Genomic DNA, 14834 nt, shown 5'->3' on the forward strand with positions numbered 1-14834 from the left:
ATTCCTAATAAGATATATTTTTACAGCAGATGCTTGGGCTTCGTTAACAAATCTAAAGCATTTAGTATGAAATGCTCACTTATTGATTAAACATAAGATTTGGACACCCGGAGTGTGTCAAATATTTCACACTGTGAAATATCTGAACACCTCTCCAAGTGTCAGATATTTCACAATGTCTCTAAGAATCTCAGTTGGAAAGGATCTGAAAATCATCTAATCATCCAGAGCAGTGAATGAATCCTCCAAGACCATAAGCATGGCACAAACAGGCCAGAAGTCAAGCCCAAGTCTTTTAATTCTTAACAAAGGATCCATCCATGGCTATAGTCAAGAAGGTAAGAAGACATAATCACCAGGAGGCTTGCCCCAAATAACTACATTATCATCTTGTTCAAATGTATTAAAAGTTATTTACTAAGGTAAGGGAAATACTTATGCCAAAAGAAAATTACATACAACTGTAGAAACAGTAAAACTAAACCTTCACTAAAAAAACACACTGCAAAAAAATGTAAGAAGACTGGCTTGGTCATTACAGATAGAGTGGTTTTTAAAATTATGTTAAAAATCATTATGTCCATCACACATAGTTTTATCAAGTTTGGGAATGGGACGATAGGATGACATTTTAATATTATTTTTAAATTATTCACTTTTTTGTATTTTCCAAAATTCTCCAAACATTTATTGAACTAAGTTTTTTATTACCACATACTCATGGATTTTATGACTGAAACACTGCCTCTATCCCTTTGCATTTGCTATCTATCTCTATCCAGAGCACTGTTTTTGTGAATAGCTAGCATCCTAAAATATAGTTATATGAATAAGTCAGGCTTCAAGAAGACTTTCAAGTAAAGTAAACCCACTAAATCAAGGGGAAATTTTTTAGAGCAAATATTCTGGGGTAGAACTGAAGTCACTGGCAAGTAGAAAAAGCAGCAATCACTTGACTTGGAGCTACGCACAGGTGAAAGGTGGTGATATCTGGAAAGAATACAGCTTGATTGAATCTTTAAACACTCAGGTCATAATGACCTTTTTAGGAAAAAGAACATAAAATATTTTTTACAAGTGCAAAAAAGTGTCAGAACACTTTATGAAAAGATCTCAAGTACCAGCATCCATTATTCATATGAAATGACTTTTATTAACGAAGCATGGTTGCTGTTATTGTTTATATCCAATCAGGAAATATATGTTAACAAGGTAGTTCAAGAGCTTAAATAAAATATATACCCCTCTCAGTGTTTATTTTTATTACAGGAAGCAAAAATTTAAAGCAATTGACAAAAAAGGAACATCAGTTATTTGTGACCAAAGAGTAAGAACAAGGTATGTCCAATGACAGGGAAATGAATAAACAAACTTTGCTAGATACAAGTAATGGATATTAAGCAGTCACTAAAAAGGCTATTTTCAAAGAATCTCTATGTTCCTGAAAATACGAATATAGGCCAAAAAAGAATCTCTAATGACATGAAAAAAATCTTCATGATGCTAAGTGGCAAAAAAAGGAATATAAAGTAATGTAACTAATTATCTCAAATGCCATTTAAGTATACATGCATAGGAAAAAGAGCAGAAGGAGTTATCCTTCCTTGGCAATAGGATTAAGGGTGATACGCGAGTCACTACAAAAGTTTTGAGACAGACTGTGTTATGGTCCATTATTTCACTTCCAAGAAACACAGTAGGTGTCCTTTCTGATTCACTGTGTAAGTTTCAACAAGTTTCAACTTGCTTGGCTTATTGGTGTTGCTGGGAGGGCTTGAGGGCTTCATTTTTTGTATCTGTACAGATTTTACATTTCTTGATTTCTGTGTATCTCAAAACTTTCCTTATGACCCACATATAATTTCTTTTATTTTACATGTTCCTAAATGCTCCAAATTAGCATTAACTTAATTATTTTTATAATCATTAATACAACAACAAAAACCCAACAGGTTCAAAAATAGCAAACTATATAAATAAAGCAAAAATGTTCCTACAAAATACATCAAAGGGTATTCTGTGAGGTAATAAACAGTACTACAGACTAAAATGAATTACATCAGAACCTGGAAAAGTCTCTTACATAGCTTAGTGGTTATGAGCTTGGATCTGGAATCAGAGTCCTACGTTCAAATCCTGGTCCTGGACCTTAGGCAAGTTCCTTAACCTTGCTAAGCCTCCATCTGTAAAATGGGAATATTAATAGTACCTGCCTCAGAGTAATACTGGAATTACATAAGATAATATATACGATAAACTCAGTCATGAGTATCTTGTAACCAGAGTAAATGTGTGCAAAAATGTCAGTGTTCCCATTGCTGGGTGTGGTGGCTCCAGCATTTGAGAGGCCAAGGCAGGTGGATGGCCTGAACTCACAGAGCCCAGGCCAGCCTGAGACAAAGCAAGACCTTGTCTCTAAAAATAACCAGATGCTGTGGTGGGTGCCTGTAGCCCCAGCTACTCAGGAGGCTGAGGAAAGATAATTGCTTAAACCCAAGAGTTTGAAGCTGCTGTGAGCTGACACCACTCTACCAAGGGTGACAAAGTGAGACTCTGTCTCAAAAGAAAAAAGTCACTGCTCCCTCCATCCATTGCAGACAATATTCTTTCCCATTTAGCCAACACTCCATAAGCCAGTGCTACTCATCAATAGAAACTGATGTGCAAGTTTAAACTTATTCTAATCCCTAATCTAAATCATACCAATAAGGTGTAGCAGTGTGGTTCCATGACATTTTTGGTTCAATTTCAATCAAAATTTGTTCAATTAAGAATCTAAATTACGAGCAACTCCTATCAATTACATTACTGATCACTAATGTGTCTAGCAGTGCTTTGGTTTTAATGCCCAAATTTATTTTCTAATGCACAAAACTAATCAGACCATAGACATTTCAGAATTAAGACTCTGAATTTTATTACCTTTCAAAAACTAACATGAATTTATAGCGCCTTATACCTTTGATACTACATAAAAGAAAAAGCAGTAAATAAGGAGAAAAAAATTTTTCTCTGTACATCACCTTTTCAGCCGCTCTCCGGTAAGCTCTTGTACGGAATCGAAGAAACACAGAGTCTCTGAGGAATTGTAAATAAGGATCAAAGCCAGGGGGCCGTAGCCCAGCACCCAAATTAGAAGGAAATGAGCTCTCCACCAGGGTACTAATGAGCTGGCAAAAGGCTCGAGTCAATGGATATTCTTCACACCGGGACTCTATTTCATTGAGTTCAACCTTCCAAAAAAAAGTAAAGAATATTTGATAATATAAAACTATCACCTATGAAGTTTAGAGCATTTTATAGACATTAACTCATTAATAGTGCTATACCACACCAAAAGACATAACAGATATTACCATTTTTCATTTAGATGAAAAGATACAAAGACACTATACGAATCTAAATAAGTCAGAAGGAAAGAATTTCAAATTCCCACATATCCCCAACCATGAATTAAAAATAGAATTCATTGGCTCGGTGCCTATAGCTCAGTACCTAGGGCACTAGCCACATATACCAGAGCCGGCAGGTTCAAACCCACCCCAGGCCTGCCAAACAACAATGACAAGTACAAGCAAAAAATAGCCAGGTGTTGTGGCAGGCACCTGTAGTCCCAGCTACTTGGGAGGCTGAGGCAAGAGAATCACTAAGGCCCAAGAGCTTGAGGTTGCTGTGAGCTGTGACGCTACGACACTCTCCCGAGGGTGACATAATGAGACCTGGTTTCAAAAAAAAAACCAGAAATCATGAATGTTTCTTTAAAAAGGAGAGGCGAGTAGATAGAAAAGAAAAAAAGCTATAACAATTAAATTTTCACTTCAGGTTGATTCAAGTAACTTCATTAAACTGAGTTCAAACCAAGGATTCTCAGTTTGGATGGCTGCTAAGCAGCCATTTGAACTCAATTCTGAAACATTGCATATTGTGGTTCCTTTCATTAAGCTTCATCTCCATTTCAACACCAATCAGAAATCACTTCAAATGAAAATATCTTAAATTTGAAAATTATAGAAACTTAATAGGGTAAGAATAAGTTTTCAGAGTCTTTTTATCATTACATGTATGAATGATGATAGCATAAATGGAAAACTTTACCTCAATACCAATAGCTTGCCTCTGACTTGGAACCCTGACGGTCTGCAGTATCTTAAAACAATAAGAAATAAATGTCAAGAGCGTCTTCATTCAGCAATGAACAGTACTGGCTTGGCAATATAATAGTTACATAACCTCACCCACTGTACTCACACATTTCACAATGCCTACCCAAAAGGATAATTGAGGAGTCCCTGACAGACTTTCATTAGCAATTCTGTCAGGTTCAGGTAGAAATGTTGACCGTCCAGAGTTATGAAAACAGATAACTTCTAAGAGCACACAAGATATATTTTTCAGCAAATTTCCTCTCACATATTCTAGGAATGAATCATAAAAAGGATTTATGGGATGAAATATTACCAGTGTTCAACACACTGGTCTGTTTATAAGCCCTATTGCTGGCACCAGAAAACCCAAAGTAAGCTTATTAACGGGTTTCCTTTTGGAAATTCAAAGCAGGAGGATCACTAAACCCAAAAGTTTGAGGTTAATAGAGACCTACAATTGTACAACACCACTCCAACATGGACAACAGAGTGAGATCTTGCCTCTTAAAAAAAAAACTGTTTGTTCAATTCAAAAAATGGTTGCTTCTATGAATAATGAGTTAGAATTATAGGCTCCTATATTACATTATTTCTAAGACAAACCCATATTCCACTAACCATTTTCTCAGACATGTTTCTATAAAGCATCTCCTTACTTTTCTTTTTTACTTTACATATAGAGTAACTATACTTGACATAGAATTTCCAATAAAACTTACACTTAGGGATGGAGAAAGTTAATAATTCTGAACTAATTGAGATGTCAATCATCATATCACTCACTTATTTCCCCTCCCATGTCAGCACAGGTATATTCCCTCGGTGTGCGGAAGTCAAAAATTCCTACTGTGGCATTCCCACTTTGCGCAAAATTAAGTTTATGGTCCTAGAAATAAGCCTTCTAATAAAGTCTTCTGGTTGCTGGCAAAGTTTCTGTGCAAACTTGACAAATGATTAGGCCTACATCTTAATGGGGAAAACAACCCCAGTGAGCACGTGTAGCTATAAAGAGGTGCTCTTCTGGTATGGGGCAACAGGGACATACAAAAGGAACAGAAAAGAAAAACAGACAGACAGACACTCCCCACATTTAATGAGTGCAGACGACTTCTCAAGGCTTATGTTAGCCTCATCTAAAGACTGAGCGAAAGAATCCTATTCATCCAGTAGTATCCTACAGACAATGAGGAACCAGTCTCCAGCAGCCTAGTGAAGTTATCAATTGATCCAAGAGAAAAACTCAAGCCTATTAGTTTCTGTTTCCATTCCATCCCCAAACCATAACTCTACTTGAGAAATTCGTGACATAGTGTCTGAATCATGATATAAGTCCCAATCAAGTGCCCATGCTTCTAAGATATTATCAAGCCTCACTTTTCAAACTGGAATAATAAATATGGGAATTAACAACACTACCTGAGTGTATTCCAATGATTGCCAGAGGGAAGCAGCAATTTCAGGAGATTTCCCAAAAGCTGCAAGTGTCTTCAGGAGCTCAGCTTTTAGCACAGGAGAAATACTGCATTGCAGGAGACCCAAAATTACCACAACAGGGGTCCACTGAGGATGCTCACAAAGTGCCAAGCGAGCATTTTCACTCTGAGAATTAAACACAAAAAGAGTGAGACCTTCCATTGTTAAAAGCTAGGAAAAATGATTGCCAATCATCTAAATTGCTAGCACTACAATAAGTCTTCAGAGGTGTAATACATACTACAACAAGGATAAGCCCATCATTTATGTTTGAATTCTACCAGTGGTTCAAATCAGACCACTAGTTCAGTCAACATAAAGAATGGAAATGGAATAGTCTTTGTAGAGTTACTTTTGCGTCTACAAGTATGGAAAATACTACCAGAGATAAATGGTCTACCAGGATCACAAAACTTATACCTAGGCATTTTAAATACTTTCTGGAACAATACAATACATTTTGCTACAATATAATATATGAAGGAAAAAAATGGAAATTACGGCATCAAGTATCACTCCATTATTTTCCCTTTGATTTTTAGTTGACATGTAGTAATTTTACATTTATGTGTTAGAGTGATCTTTCAATGCATGTCTATAATGATCAAATCAAGGTAATGATAAATCACCTCAAATATTTATTATCTTTTTGTTGAGAACATTCAATATCCTCCATTATAGCCTTTTGAATATATACAATAAATTAGTTAACTCATTTCCCTACATGGTACAGAACAATATAACTTATTCCTCCTGTCCACCTATAATTTTATTAACTGTTAACCAACTTGTCCCTATCCTCCCTTCCCATCTCCATTTTAATTCATTGAGAAATAATTACCAGCTTGACATTTTGATGCCTAATAAGATTAGGTAGAATTAGAAAAACCAAAAAGTGAGAAGATACCATTTCTATCCTTCAGATAGAATGTCAGACCGAGCAGTTTAACTTTGCTCTACTGAACACAGAAACAAATAATAGATATTTCTCAGTTGAGAAATTATATGCAGTAATAAAAAATAATTTTTTCCACAAAGATTAATTTGGTAGTGGCAGGTAAGATAGTTTGGTATAAGGAAGAAAAATAATATTTAATAAGTAAATTTATATTTATTTATTTATTTATTTAGAGACATAGTTTCACTTTGTCACCCTTGGTAGAGTGCCATGGCATCACAGCTCACAGCAACCTCAAACTCGTGGCTGAAGTAATTCTCTTGCCTCAGCCTCCCAAGTAGCTGGGACTATAGGAACCCAACACAATGCCTGGCTATTTTTTTTGTCATAGTTGAGGTGACTTGTGACATTACTGTTTAGCAGGCTCAGGCTGAGCTCGAACCTGCCAGCCCCTGTGATACGGCTGGCTCTCTAACCACTGAGCTATGAGTGTCAAACCTAAATTTTTTTTTATTTAAAAATTTTCTTTATTGGCTGGGCAGCACCTGTGGCTCAGTGGGTAGGGTGCCAGCCCCATATACCAAGGGTGGCAGGTTCAAACCTAGCCCTGGCCAGCTAAAACAGAAATGAGAATTGCAACAAAAAATAGCTGGGCATTGTGGCGGGTGCCTATAGTCCCAGCTACTTGGGAGGCAGAGGTGAGAGAATTGCTTAAGCCCAAGAGTTAGAGGTTGCTGTGAGCTGTGATGCCACAGCACTCTACTGAGGGCAACAAAGTGAAACTCTGTCTCAAAAAAAAAATTTTTTTTCTTTATGGGTTTAGCGTCTGTAGCTCAGCAGCTAGGGCGCAGGCCACATACACTGGAGCTGGCAGGTTATAACCCAGCCAGGACCTGCCAAACAACAATGACAACCACAACAAAAAAACAGCCCGGCATTGGGGTGGGCACCTGTAGTCCTAGCCACTTGGGAGGCTGAGGCAAGAGAATTACTTAAGCCTAAGAGTTTGAGGTTGAGGTGAGCTGTGACAACGGTACTCTATTGAGGGTGAGACTCTGTTTCCAAAAAAAAAAATTTCTTTATGTTTATACACACACACCTATCAACACACATATGCTAGGAAACCTTCTAGAAAGATGTGTATCCAACAACTGATTATTATTTGCCTTTCTATTTTCTCTCAAACAATTATATTCATACTGAGAGTATGTCAATGAGCAGGGATATCATAACTTCTATCTTTTAGAGGTCAAGAAAACAAAGAGCTTAAGGACAGAATGCTATATACAGAGGGTGCCAAAAAAATTTATAAACATTTTAAGAAAGGAAAAAAACTATTAAAATTATAATATTCAATATATACCAATGACATTTTTATCCTGCATATCATATTCTCTATTGCTCATAATTACAGAAGTCCTATGTGACTCGAGTATTACAATTTAATATTCGAGTATTAATTTTTCTTTCTTAAAATGTATATACATTTTTTGGTACCTTCTGTATATGCATGTTAGCTCATAAACTTCAAGCATGTGTTTGGGCCCTTAAACTGCCGCCGTGCTATAATACAAATAAGATTATGCTATGGATAAGTTACCTACCCATGTAATGATAGTAGATGTGAGCTGTAAAAAAGCAATCAATCCATCTTGCTCCTTCTGGGTAATGCCACGTGAAGGAAGATGACGGTACTGGACACTATCTGCACTAGGAAGATCCTTCCGGAGGTGTTCATGGTAGAGCATTAAGGAATGAAAGAAGTGTTCCCAGGAAACAGGACTGCCACCTGCTCCCTGAATATTTTCAACTATTAAAAAAAAAAAAAGCATGTAATTTTTTTTAAAAGGTCTAGGCATTTGCTTAGAAATGAAGAGAAACGGAATTAAAAAAAATAAACTTTGGGGGCCAGTGGCTCAGGTCTATAAACCCAGTACTTTGGGAGGCCGAGGCAGGAGGATCACTTGAGGCCAAGAGTTTGAGATTGACCTGGGCAACATTGTGAGATCCATCACGACAAAAAATTTTAAAAATTAGTCAAGTGTGGGGGGTGCATGCCTATAGTCCCAGCTGCTTGTGAAGTTGAAGTGGGAGGATTACTTGAGCCCATGAGTTTAAGGCTGCAGTCTGGGCACTCCAGCCTGGGCAACAGAACAAGACTGAGTCTCAAAACACACACACACACACACACAAACAATGAATTTTTTCCCCTTGACTTAGCACAAAGGCAATCTTCATCCGAGATTAAGAGTATACTGGAATGGGTTAGAATCTGTGAGCTAGAACTGGAGATTAGTTTTTCCTCTGGATTAGTTTCTAAGAATGGGGTGATATGCATGTTAACATAAAGGAAGATTACTTTCAGATGTTAGTTATGTATTTATATCCCATAGTGTGCTGTCATGTAACTATATAATACTGGTTTTTCCCACAGAATAATTCACAAACATTGTGTTTGAATTCCTAAAGAGATAAATATAGTCCTGGGTGGCACTTGTGGCTCAAAGGAGTAGGGCGCCAGCCCCATATACAGGAGGTAGTGGGTTCAAACCCAGCCCCAGTCAAAAACTGCAAAAAAATAAAAATAAAAATAAAAATAAGAGATAAATACAGTCTAGATTTGTAAATTATAATATTCAATTACAAATGTCAAGCACTGGAAATAAAAGCACAACACACAACACAGGCAAGACTTGACATAGTAATCAAAACCCTGGCTTTGGAGCCACACAGATCTGCCTTCTAATCATGGCTTCTCAGTTACTTGTAACCCTTGGTAAATTACTTAATTTCTCTAAACCTCAGTTTCTTCACATGTAAAAATGAAAATAATAACCACCTAACAAAGCAGGTTATTTTTTTTCTCTTTTGCAGTATTTTTGGCTTAACTAGACCTAAGTCTGAAAATTAAATGATGAAATTGGGAGAGGATCAAGACAAAAATTCTTAGTATATAAATTTCAAAGATAAATAAAATCCATTGAGCAAGGGTATATACTTTGGTTTGTTCACCAGGTATGTTCTTGAAATTTTATGTATAAGGCCAGGCACGGTGGCTCACGCCTGTAATCCTAGCACTCTGGGAGGTCAAGACAAGTGGACTACTTGAGCTCAGAAGGTCAAGATCAGCCTGAGCAAGAATGAGACCCTGTTTCTACTAAAAATAGCTGGGCGTGGTGGTGGGCCCCCACAGTCCCAGCTACTCAGGAGACTAAGCAAGAGGATAACTTGAGCCCGAGTTTGAGGTTGCTGTGAACTATCATGCCACAGCACTCTACCCAGGGTGATAGAGTAAGACTCTATCTCAAAAAAACAAAAATAAAATTGTTATATTTATTGTGATTTGTTAAACTGAACTGTATTTCATAAAGGAGAATGGCAAAATTCCCCAATCTGTGAGACCATAACCAAAGCCACCAGTGTACTTCTTTCCCTTATTACTTTAAAAATAATTTATGCTTTTGTCCGCATAAACAACAACAACAAAAGAAATTTATACTTCTGGTAGAACCTAGCACAAAAAACAGTACTATTTAACACACAGTGAGATACCAGAAAGAGTATAACCAAGAGGGCGGTGCCTGTGGCTCAAAGAAGTAGAGAGCCGGCCTATATGCTGGAGGTGGCAGGTTCAAACCCAGCACCCAGCCAAAAATTGCAAAAAAAAAAGAATATAACAAAGAATTTTAACAACATTGAGATTTTCCTTACCATGACTACTACCATTGACTTTAAGCAAGCTGAAACAGTAGTGGGCACACTGGGGTCCGTTGGCCAACCCCTGGAGCATTTTCAAATAAGGAATATAAATAGTGGGAGGCAACAGGTCACCCATTTGCCTAACAAACTTTGATAAGACAACCTGAAATAAAGAGAAACAAACAGTTTATATAATGTAAATCTGAAGGCAACATGGACTAGCTAGTAAAGACTATATAGGAACTATTATTTGTTTTGTATTAAATCATAATTGTATACATTAATGCATTTATGGGATACAATGTGCTGATTTTACACACAATTTGGTTAACATACCCTTCACGTTACTTAATTATTGTGTTAAGACATTTATATTCTACACTTAATAGATTTGACATGTACCTTTGCAATATGTACCATAGGTGTGGTATATAGGAACTATTAATAAAACCAAGTGCTCTGATTAATCCTCACAAAAGATAAATGTAACTATATTCTATTTATGAGAAACTGTTTTGCCAAGCTTGCTGTGAGCAATTTAATCCAATTATAGAATACCTTCGTAAACACAAAGTACATTTTTTTTAGAACATCGCAACATCTGACCAGGCGCGGTGCCTCATGCTGTAATCCTAGCACTTTGGAAGGCCAAGGCAAGTAGATTCCCTAAGCTCAGGAGTTCAAGACTTACCTGAGCAAAAGCGAGACCTCATCTCTAAAAAATAGCTAAGTGTTGTGGCGGGTGTCTGTAATGCCAGCTACTTGGGAAGCTGAGGCAAGAGAACTGCTTAAGCCTAAGAGTTTGAGGTTGCTATGAGCTATGATGCCATGGCACTTTACCCAGGGCGACAAACTGAGACTCAGTCTCAAAAAAAAAATAATAATAATCACAATATCACAGCCAGGCCCAGTGGCTCACATCTATAATCCTAGTACTTTGGAAGTCTTAGGCAATGGATTGCCTGAGCTCAAGAGTTTGAGACCAGCCTGAGCAAAGTAAGACTCCATCTCTACTAAAAATAGAAAATCTAGCTGGGAGTTGTAGGTACCTATAGTCCCAGCTACTTGGGAGGCTGAGGCAAGAGGATAGCTTGAGCCCAGGAGTTTGAATTTTCTGTAAGCCATGACCCCACAGGTCACAAAATGTAGACTACTCCCATTTTAAATATATAAAACAGCTGAAGAAATTTACAAATCCAAAATTAACTAGCAAATTCCAAGGTATACTTGGAACCCAGAGATCCTAAATCTCAGTCACTTGAAATCATTTTTGATGGTAACTTAAACATCTTCTGCATTGTGTTCCCAACAATATCATGTTCCTATATTCCTTCTCTCTAAGTCCACCCCTGTTTTTTGTTTTTTCTTATTTATACCTTAAATATATTCTGAACAAATGAAAAGATTAGTAAAACCCATTAGTTGGAACTCAAAAACTAAAAATGTTAACAGATCTCTGGAAATTACTGTTAAATTTGTTAGAGTAACAATCATTTTATGATGTAGAAAAATATCCTTATTTTTAAAACATTTACTTAACTACTGAGATGAAATGTCACATTGCTTATAGTTTACTTAAAATAAAAGTAGTAAAAGTAATGGTGGTAGATAAAGCAAACATGGCAAGATGTTAATTTAAGATGTGAAATTAAGATGTTGAGTATTTATTATAATTATTCTCTCTTCCATGTTTCAAACTTTTTATGATAGAAAATTTTTTTAAAAACCTTTAATATTTTTTTAAAATCCCTCTCCAAAATTTTTTTAAATGAGAAATAAACTGAAACACCAAATGTAAGTTTTTTTACAACAGCAAACTGATTCTAGACTCTTGGAAAAATGAAAAAATATATGGCTTGAAAGCTTCTAGAAAAGAATGCCCCTCAGAATGAACACTGATATGGCAATCTGTTTTATTTGCTTCTGTTTATCACACTTTAGTTAACAGAGACTAAAAAATAGACTTTCGCCCACATTATCTCCAGATGCAAAGGAATTTTGCCATCAATTAAAACACTTAAGCCTTTTTCCTATGCTCCCCAACCCACAGGCCATGGACCCAAGTCTGCTGCCTGTTAAGAACTGGGCCACACAAACAGGAGGGCAAGCAAAGGTTCATCTGTATCTATAGCTCCTCTCCATTGCTTGCATAACCACCTGAGTTCTGCCTCCTAAGACTAGTGGCTGGAGGCCTTACATTCTCATAGGAGAGCAGACCCTACTGCAAAGTGCACATGCGAGGGATGTAGGTTGGGTGCTCCTCATGAGAATCTAATGCCCGATGATGTGATGTGATGCTGACTTGGCGATGTGCTGGTGAGAGGCCGCAAATATAGATTATCATTAGCAGAGAGGTTTGACTGCACAGTGACAACAATCAATCAATCGCTTGTAGACTCAAATCAAAATCAACCCCCACTCCACCAGTCCATGGAAAAACTGTCTTCCATGAAACCAGTCCCTGGTACCAAAAAGTTTGGGGACCACTCTTTATATTTATTCTATCTTCTCCAACTTGATAAGAATTATGTATATTAGTTATTGTCATACCAAAAGAGGACAGACTAAAATAGTATTAATATTCAAATTAGAGATACATAAAGTAGATGCCTTTCCACCTCTAATGATTCAACACACATCTAGTATCTAATAAAGGGCTGACCACCTAAACTCCAAAATGATCAGAACTTAAATTTAAGGATTCAAAATTTTCTTAAATAAAAGATAAAAGCTTTAATTTTTAAAGGTTACGGTAGTGGTCATTTCTGTTAATATCACTAACATCAGATAAAAGTAGGAAACCAGGCTTGGCACCTGTGGCTCAAGCGGCTAAGGCGCCAGCCACATACACCTAAGGTGGCGGGTTCGAATCCCCAGCCTGGGCCCGCCAAACAACAATAATGGCTGCAACCAAAAAAATGGCTGGGTGTTGTGGCGGGCACCTGTGGTCCCAGCTACTTGGGAGGCTGAGGCAGGAGACTCACTTGAGCCCAGGAGTTGGAGATTGCTGTGAGCTGTGATGCCACAGCACTCTACCCAGGGGGACAGCTTGAGGCTCCGTCTTAAAAAAAAAAAAAAAAAAAAAAAGAAGGAAACCAGAGTCTTTACTCACCTGGCGTTGAGGGGGTCGCTGATGAGCTACCCCTAGATAAGAACCCATGATAGTAGGAGTCTGAAGAGGCTCAGAGGGACACCAATATTCTAGAGCAAGTTCCAAGTGAAAAGGGTTCTTTTTGTACAGCTCACCAATCTGCAAAGAGTAAGCAAAGCCTGTGAGGAAACGCCTATGATTCAAAAATTACTTTAAATTAAAAAATAACATTTGTATTGAAATTTCTTGTGGATTTAAAGTATTATACCTAAAATTTTCAAAAGTTGGGGAAAAAATAATGGAGGGAGAGAAAAATAACAAGCTTTCCAATAAATGGCTTACCAAGAGCATTAAATGTTCCAGATCCCTTCTAAGTGAAATGGGGGGCTCATTACCCATCTGCATACTCATGTGAATCATTCGAGCATCTTCATCTGCCCGATTCCTCAGCTGTTTCACCTATTAAATTTAGTAGATATAGTTTAATTTGTGAATTTATTACGTATGGGTTAATAATAATGAAATCAGAAAATCAGGCAACTATCTGAAAAATGATTACACAAGAAAAACACTATTTAAATATCTATTCTAGTTTAGTGGCCTAAAGAAATATGCTGGGAATTTTGTTGCAACGCACTATTCATAATTTATGTCTTAAAACTTCAGCGCTTTTTCTGCTACAGACTAATTGAGTCTAATCACAGTGTTACTCAGTGGGGACATTACTGACATTTTGGGTAGGATACTTTAGTGGATTGGATTATCCTGAACATTGTATGACATTTTATCATCCCACCTACTAATTACCAACAATAATAACATGACAATTATTGAAACAAGCAAAACTGGCCTCACTCATTTTCATACACATGCTCTGAAGAACATTATAGCCCCACCTGAAAATTATAGCCTTGTAACATATGTGTGAACTAACTAATTCTCCCTTAGAAAAATAAATAAATCACCACTAGACAAATCTACAATTATAGGTGAAGATTTCAACACCTCTCTCAATATTCAATAAAAGAAATACACAAAAAATTACCAAGGTTATGGAAAACTTGAACAGTATCAACCAACCTGACTTAAATTGACAGTCATGGAAAAATCCACAGAACAGCATCAGAATATGTGTTCTGTAAACATACATTTCCCAAGACAGTCTATATTTGAAGCCATAAAACAAACCTCAATAAACTGAAATCCTATAAAGTACATGCTCTGATCATAACAGAATTAAACTAGAAATCAGTGACAGAGCAATATCTGGAAGTCCCCAAATTATCTGGAAATTGGACATACTTCCAGATAATCATTGATCAAAGGAATCTCAAGGAAAATTAGAAAATATATTAAACTTAAAAAAAAAGAAAACACAACGTATCAAAATGTGTGTAGCACAGCTAAAGCAGTGATTAGAGGTAACTTTAAGGCACTATTAAATGCTTACATTAGAAAAAAGAAAGGTTTCAAGTCAAAAATCCAATCTAAGCAGGTTAATTAAGAACTGAGGTAGCGGTATCAAAAC

At 36.8% G+C, this 14834-nt stretch overlaps 1 protein-coding gene across 1 annotated transcript in view; it reads right to left on the bottom strand.

Moving 5' to 3' along the window:
- NUP205 (nucleoporin 205) overlaps positions 1–14834 on the bottom strand; it is an 82844-nt gene that overhangs the window by 47957 nt on the left and 20053 nt on the right. Inside the window, exons 9-15 of the mRNA XM_003791596.2 lie at positions 13649–13765; positions 13328–13465; positions 10228–10378; positions 8121–8326; positions 5562–5744; positions 4096–4146; positions 3024–3233 (exon numbers count right to left, since the gene is read on the bottom strand). Coding sequence (XP_003791644.1) covers positions 3024–3233; positions 4096–4146; positions 5562–5744; positions 8121–8326; positions 10228–10378; positions 13328–13465; positions 13649–13765 — 1056 coding nt within the window. The remainder of the gene's footprint in view (positions 1–3023; positions 3234–4095; positions 4147–5561; positions 5745–8120; positions 8327–10227; positions 10379–13327; positions 13466–13648; positions 13766–14834) is intronic.

Source organism: Otolemur garnettii, unplaced genomic scaffold (assembly GCF_000181295.1).
Source record: "Otolemur garnettii isolate 467f Iridium unplaced genomic scaffold, OtoGar3 scaffold00049, whole genome shotgun sequence".
Classification (NCBI taxonomy): Eukaryota; Metazoa; Chordata; class Mammalia; order Primates; family Galagidae; genus Otolemur; species Otolemur garnettii.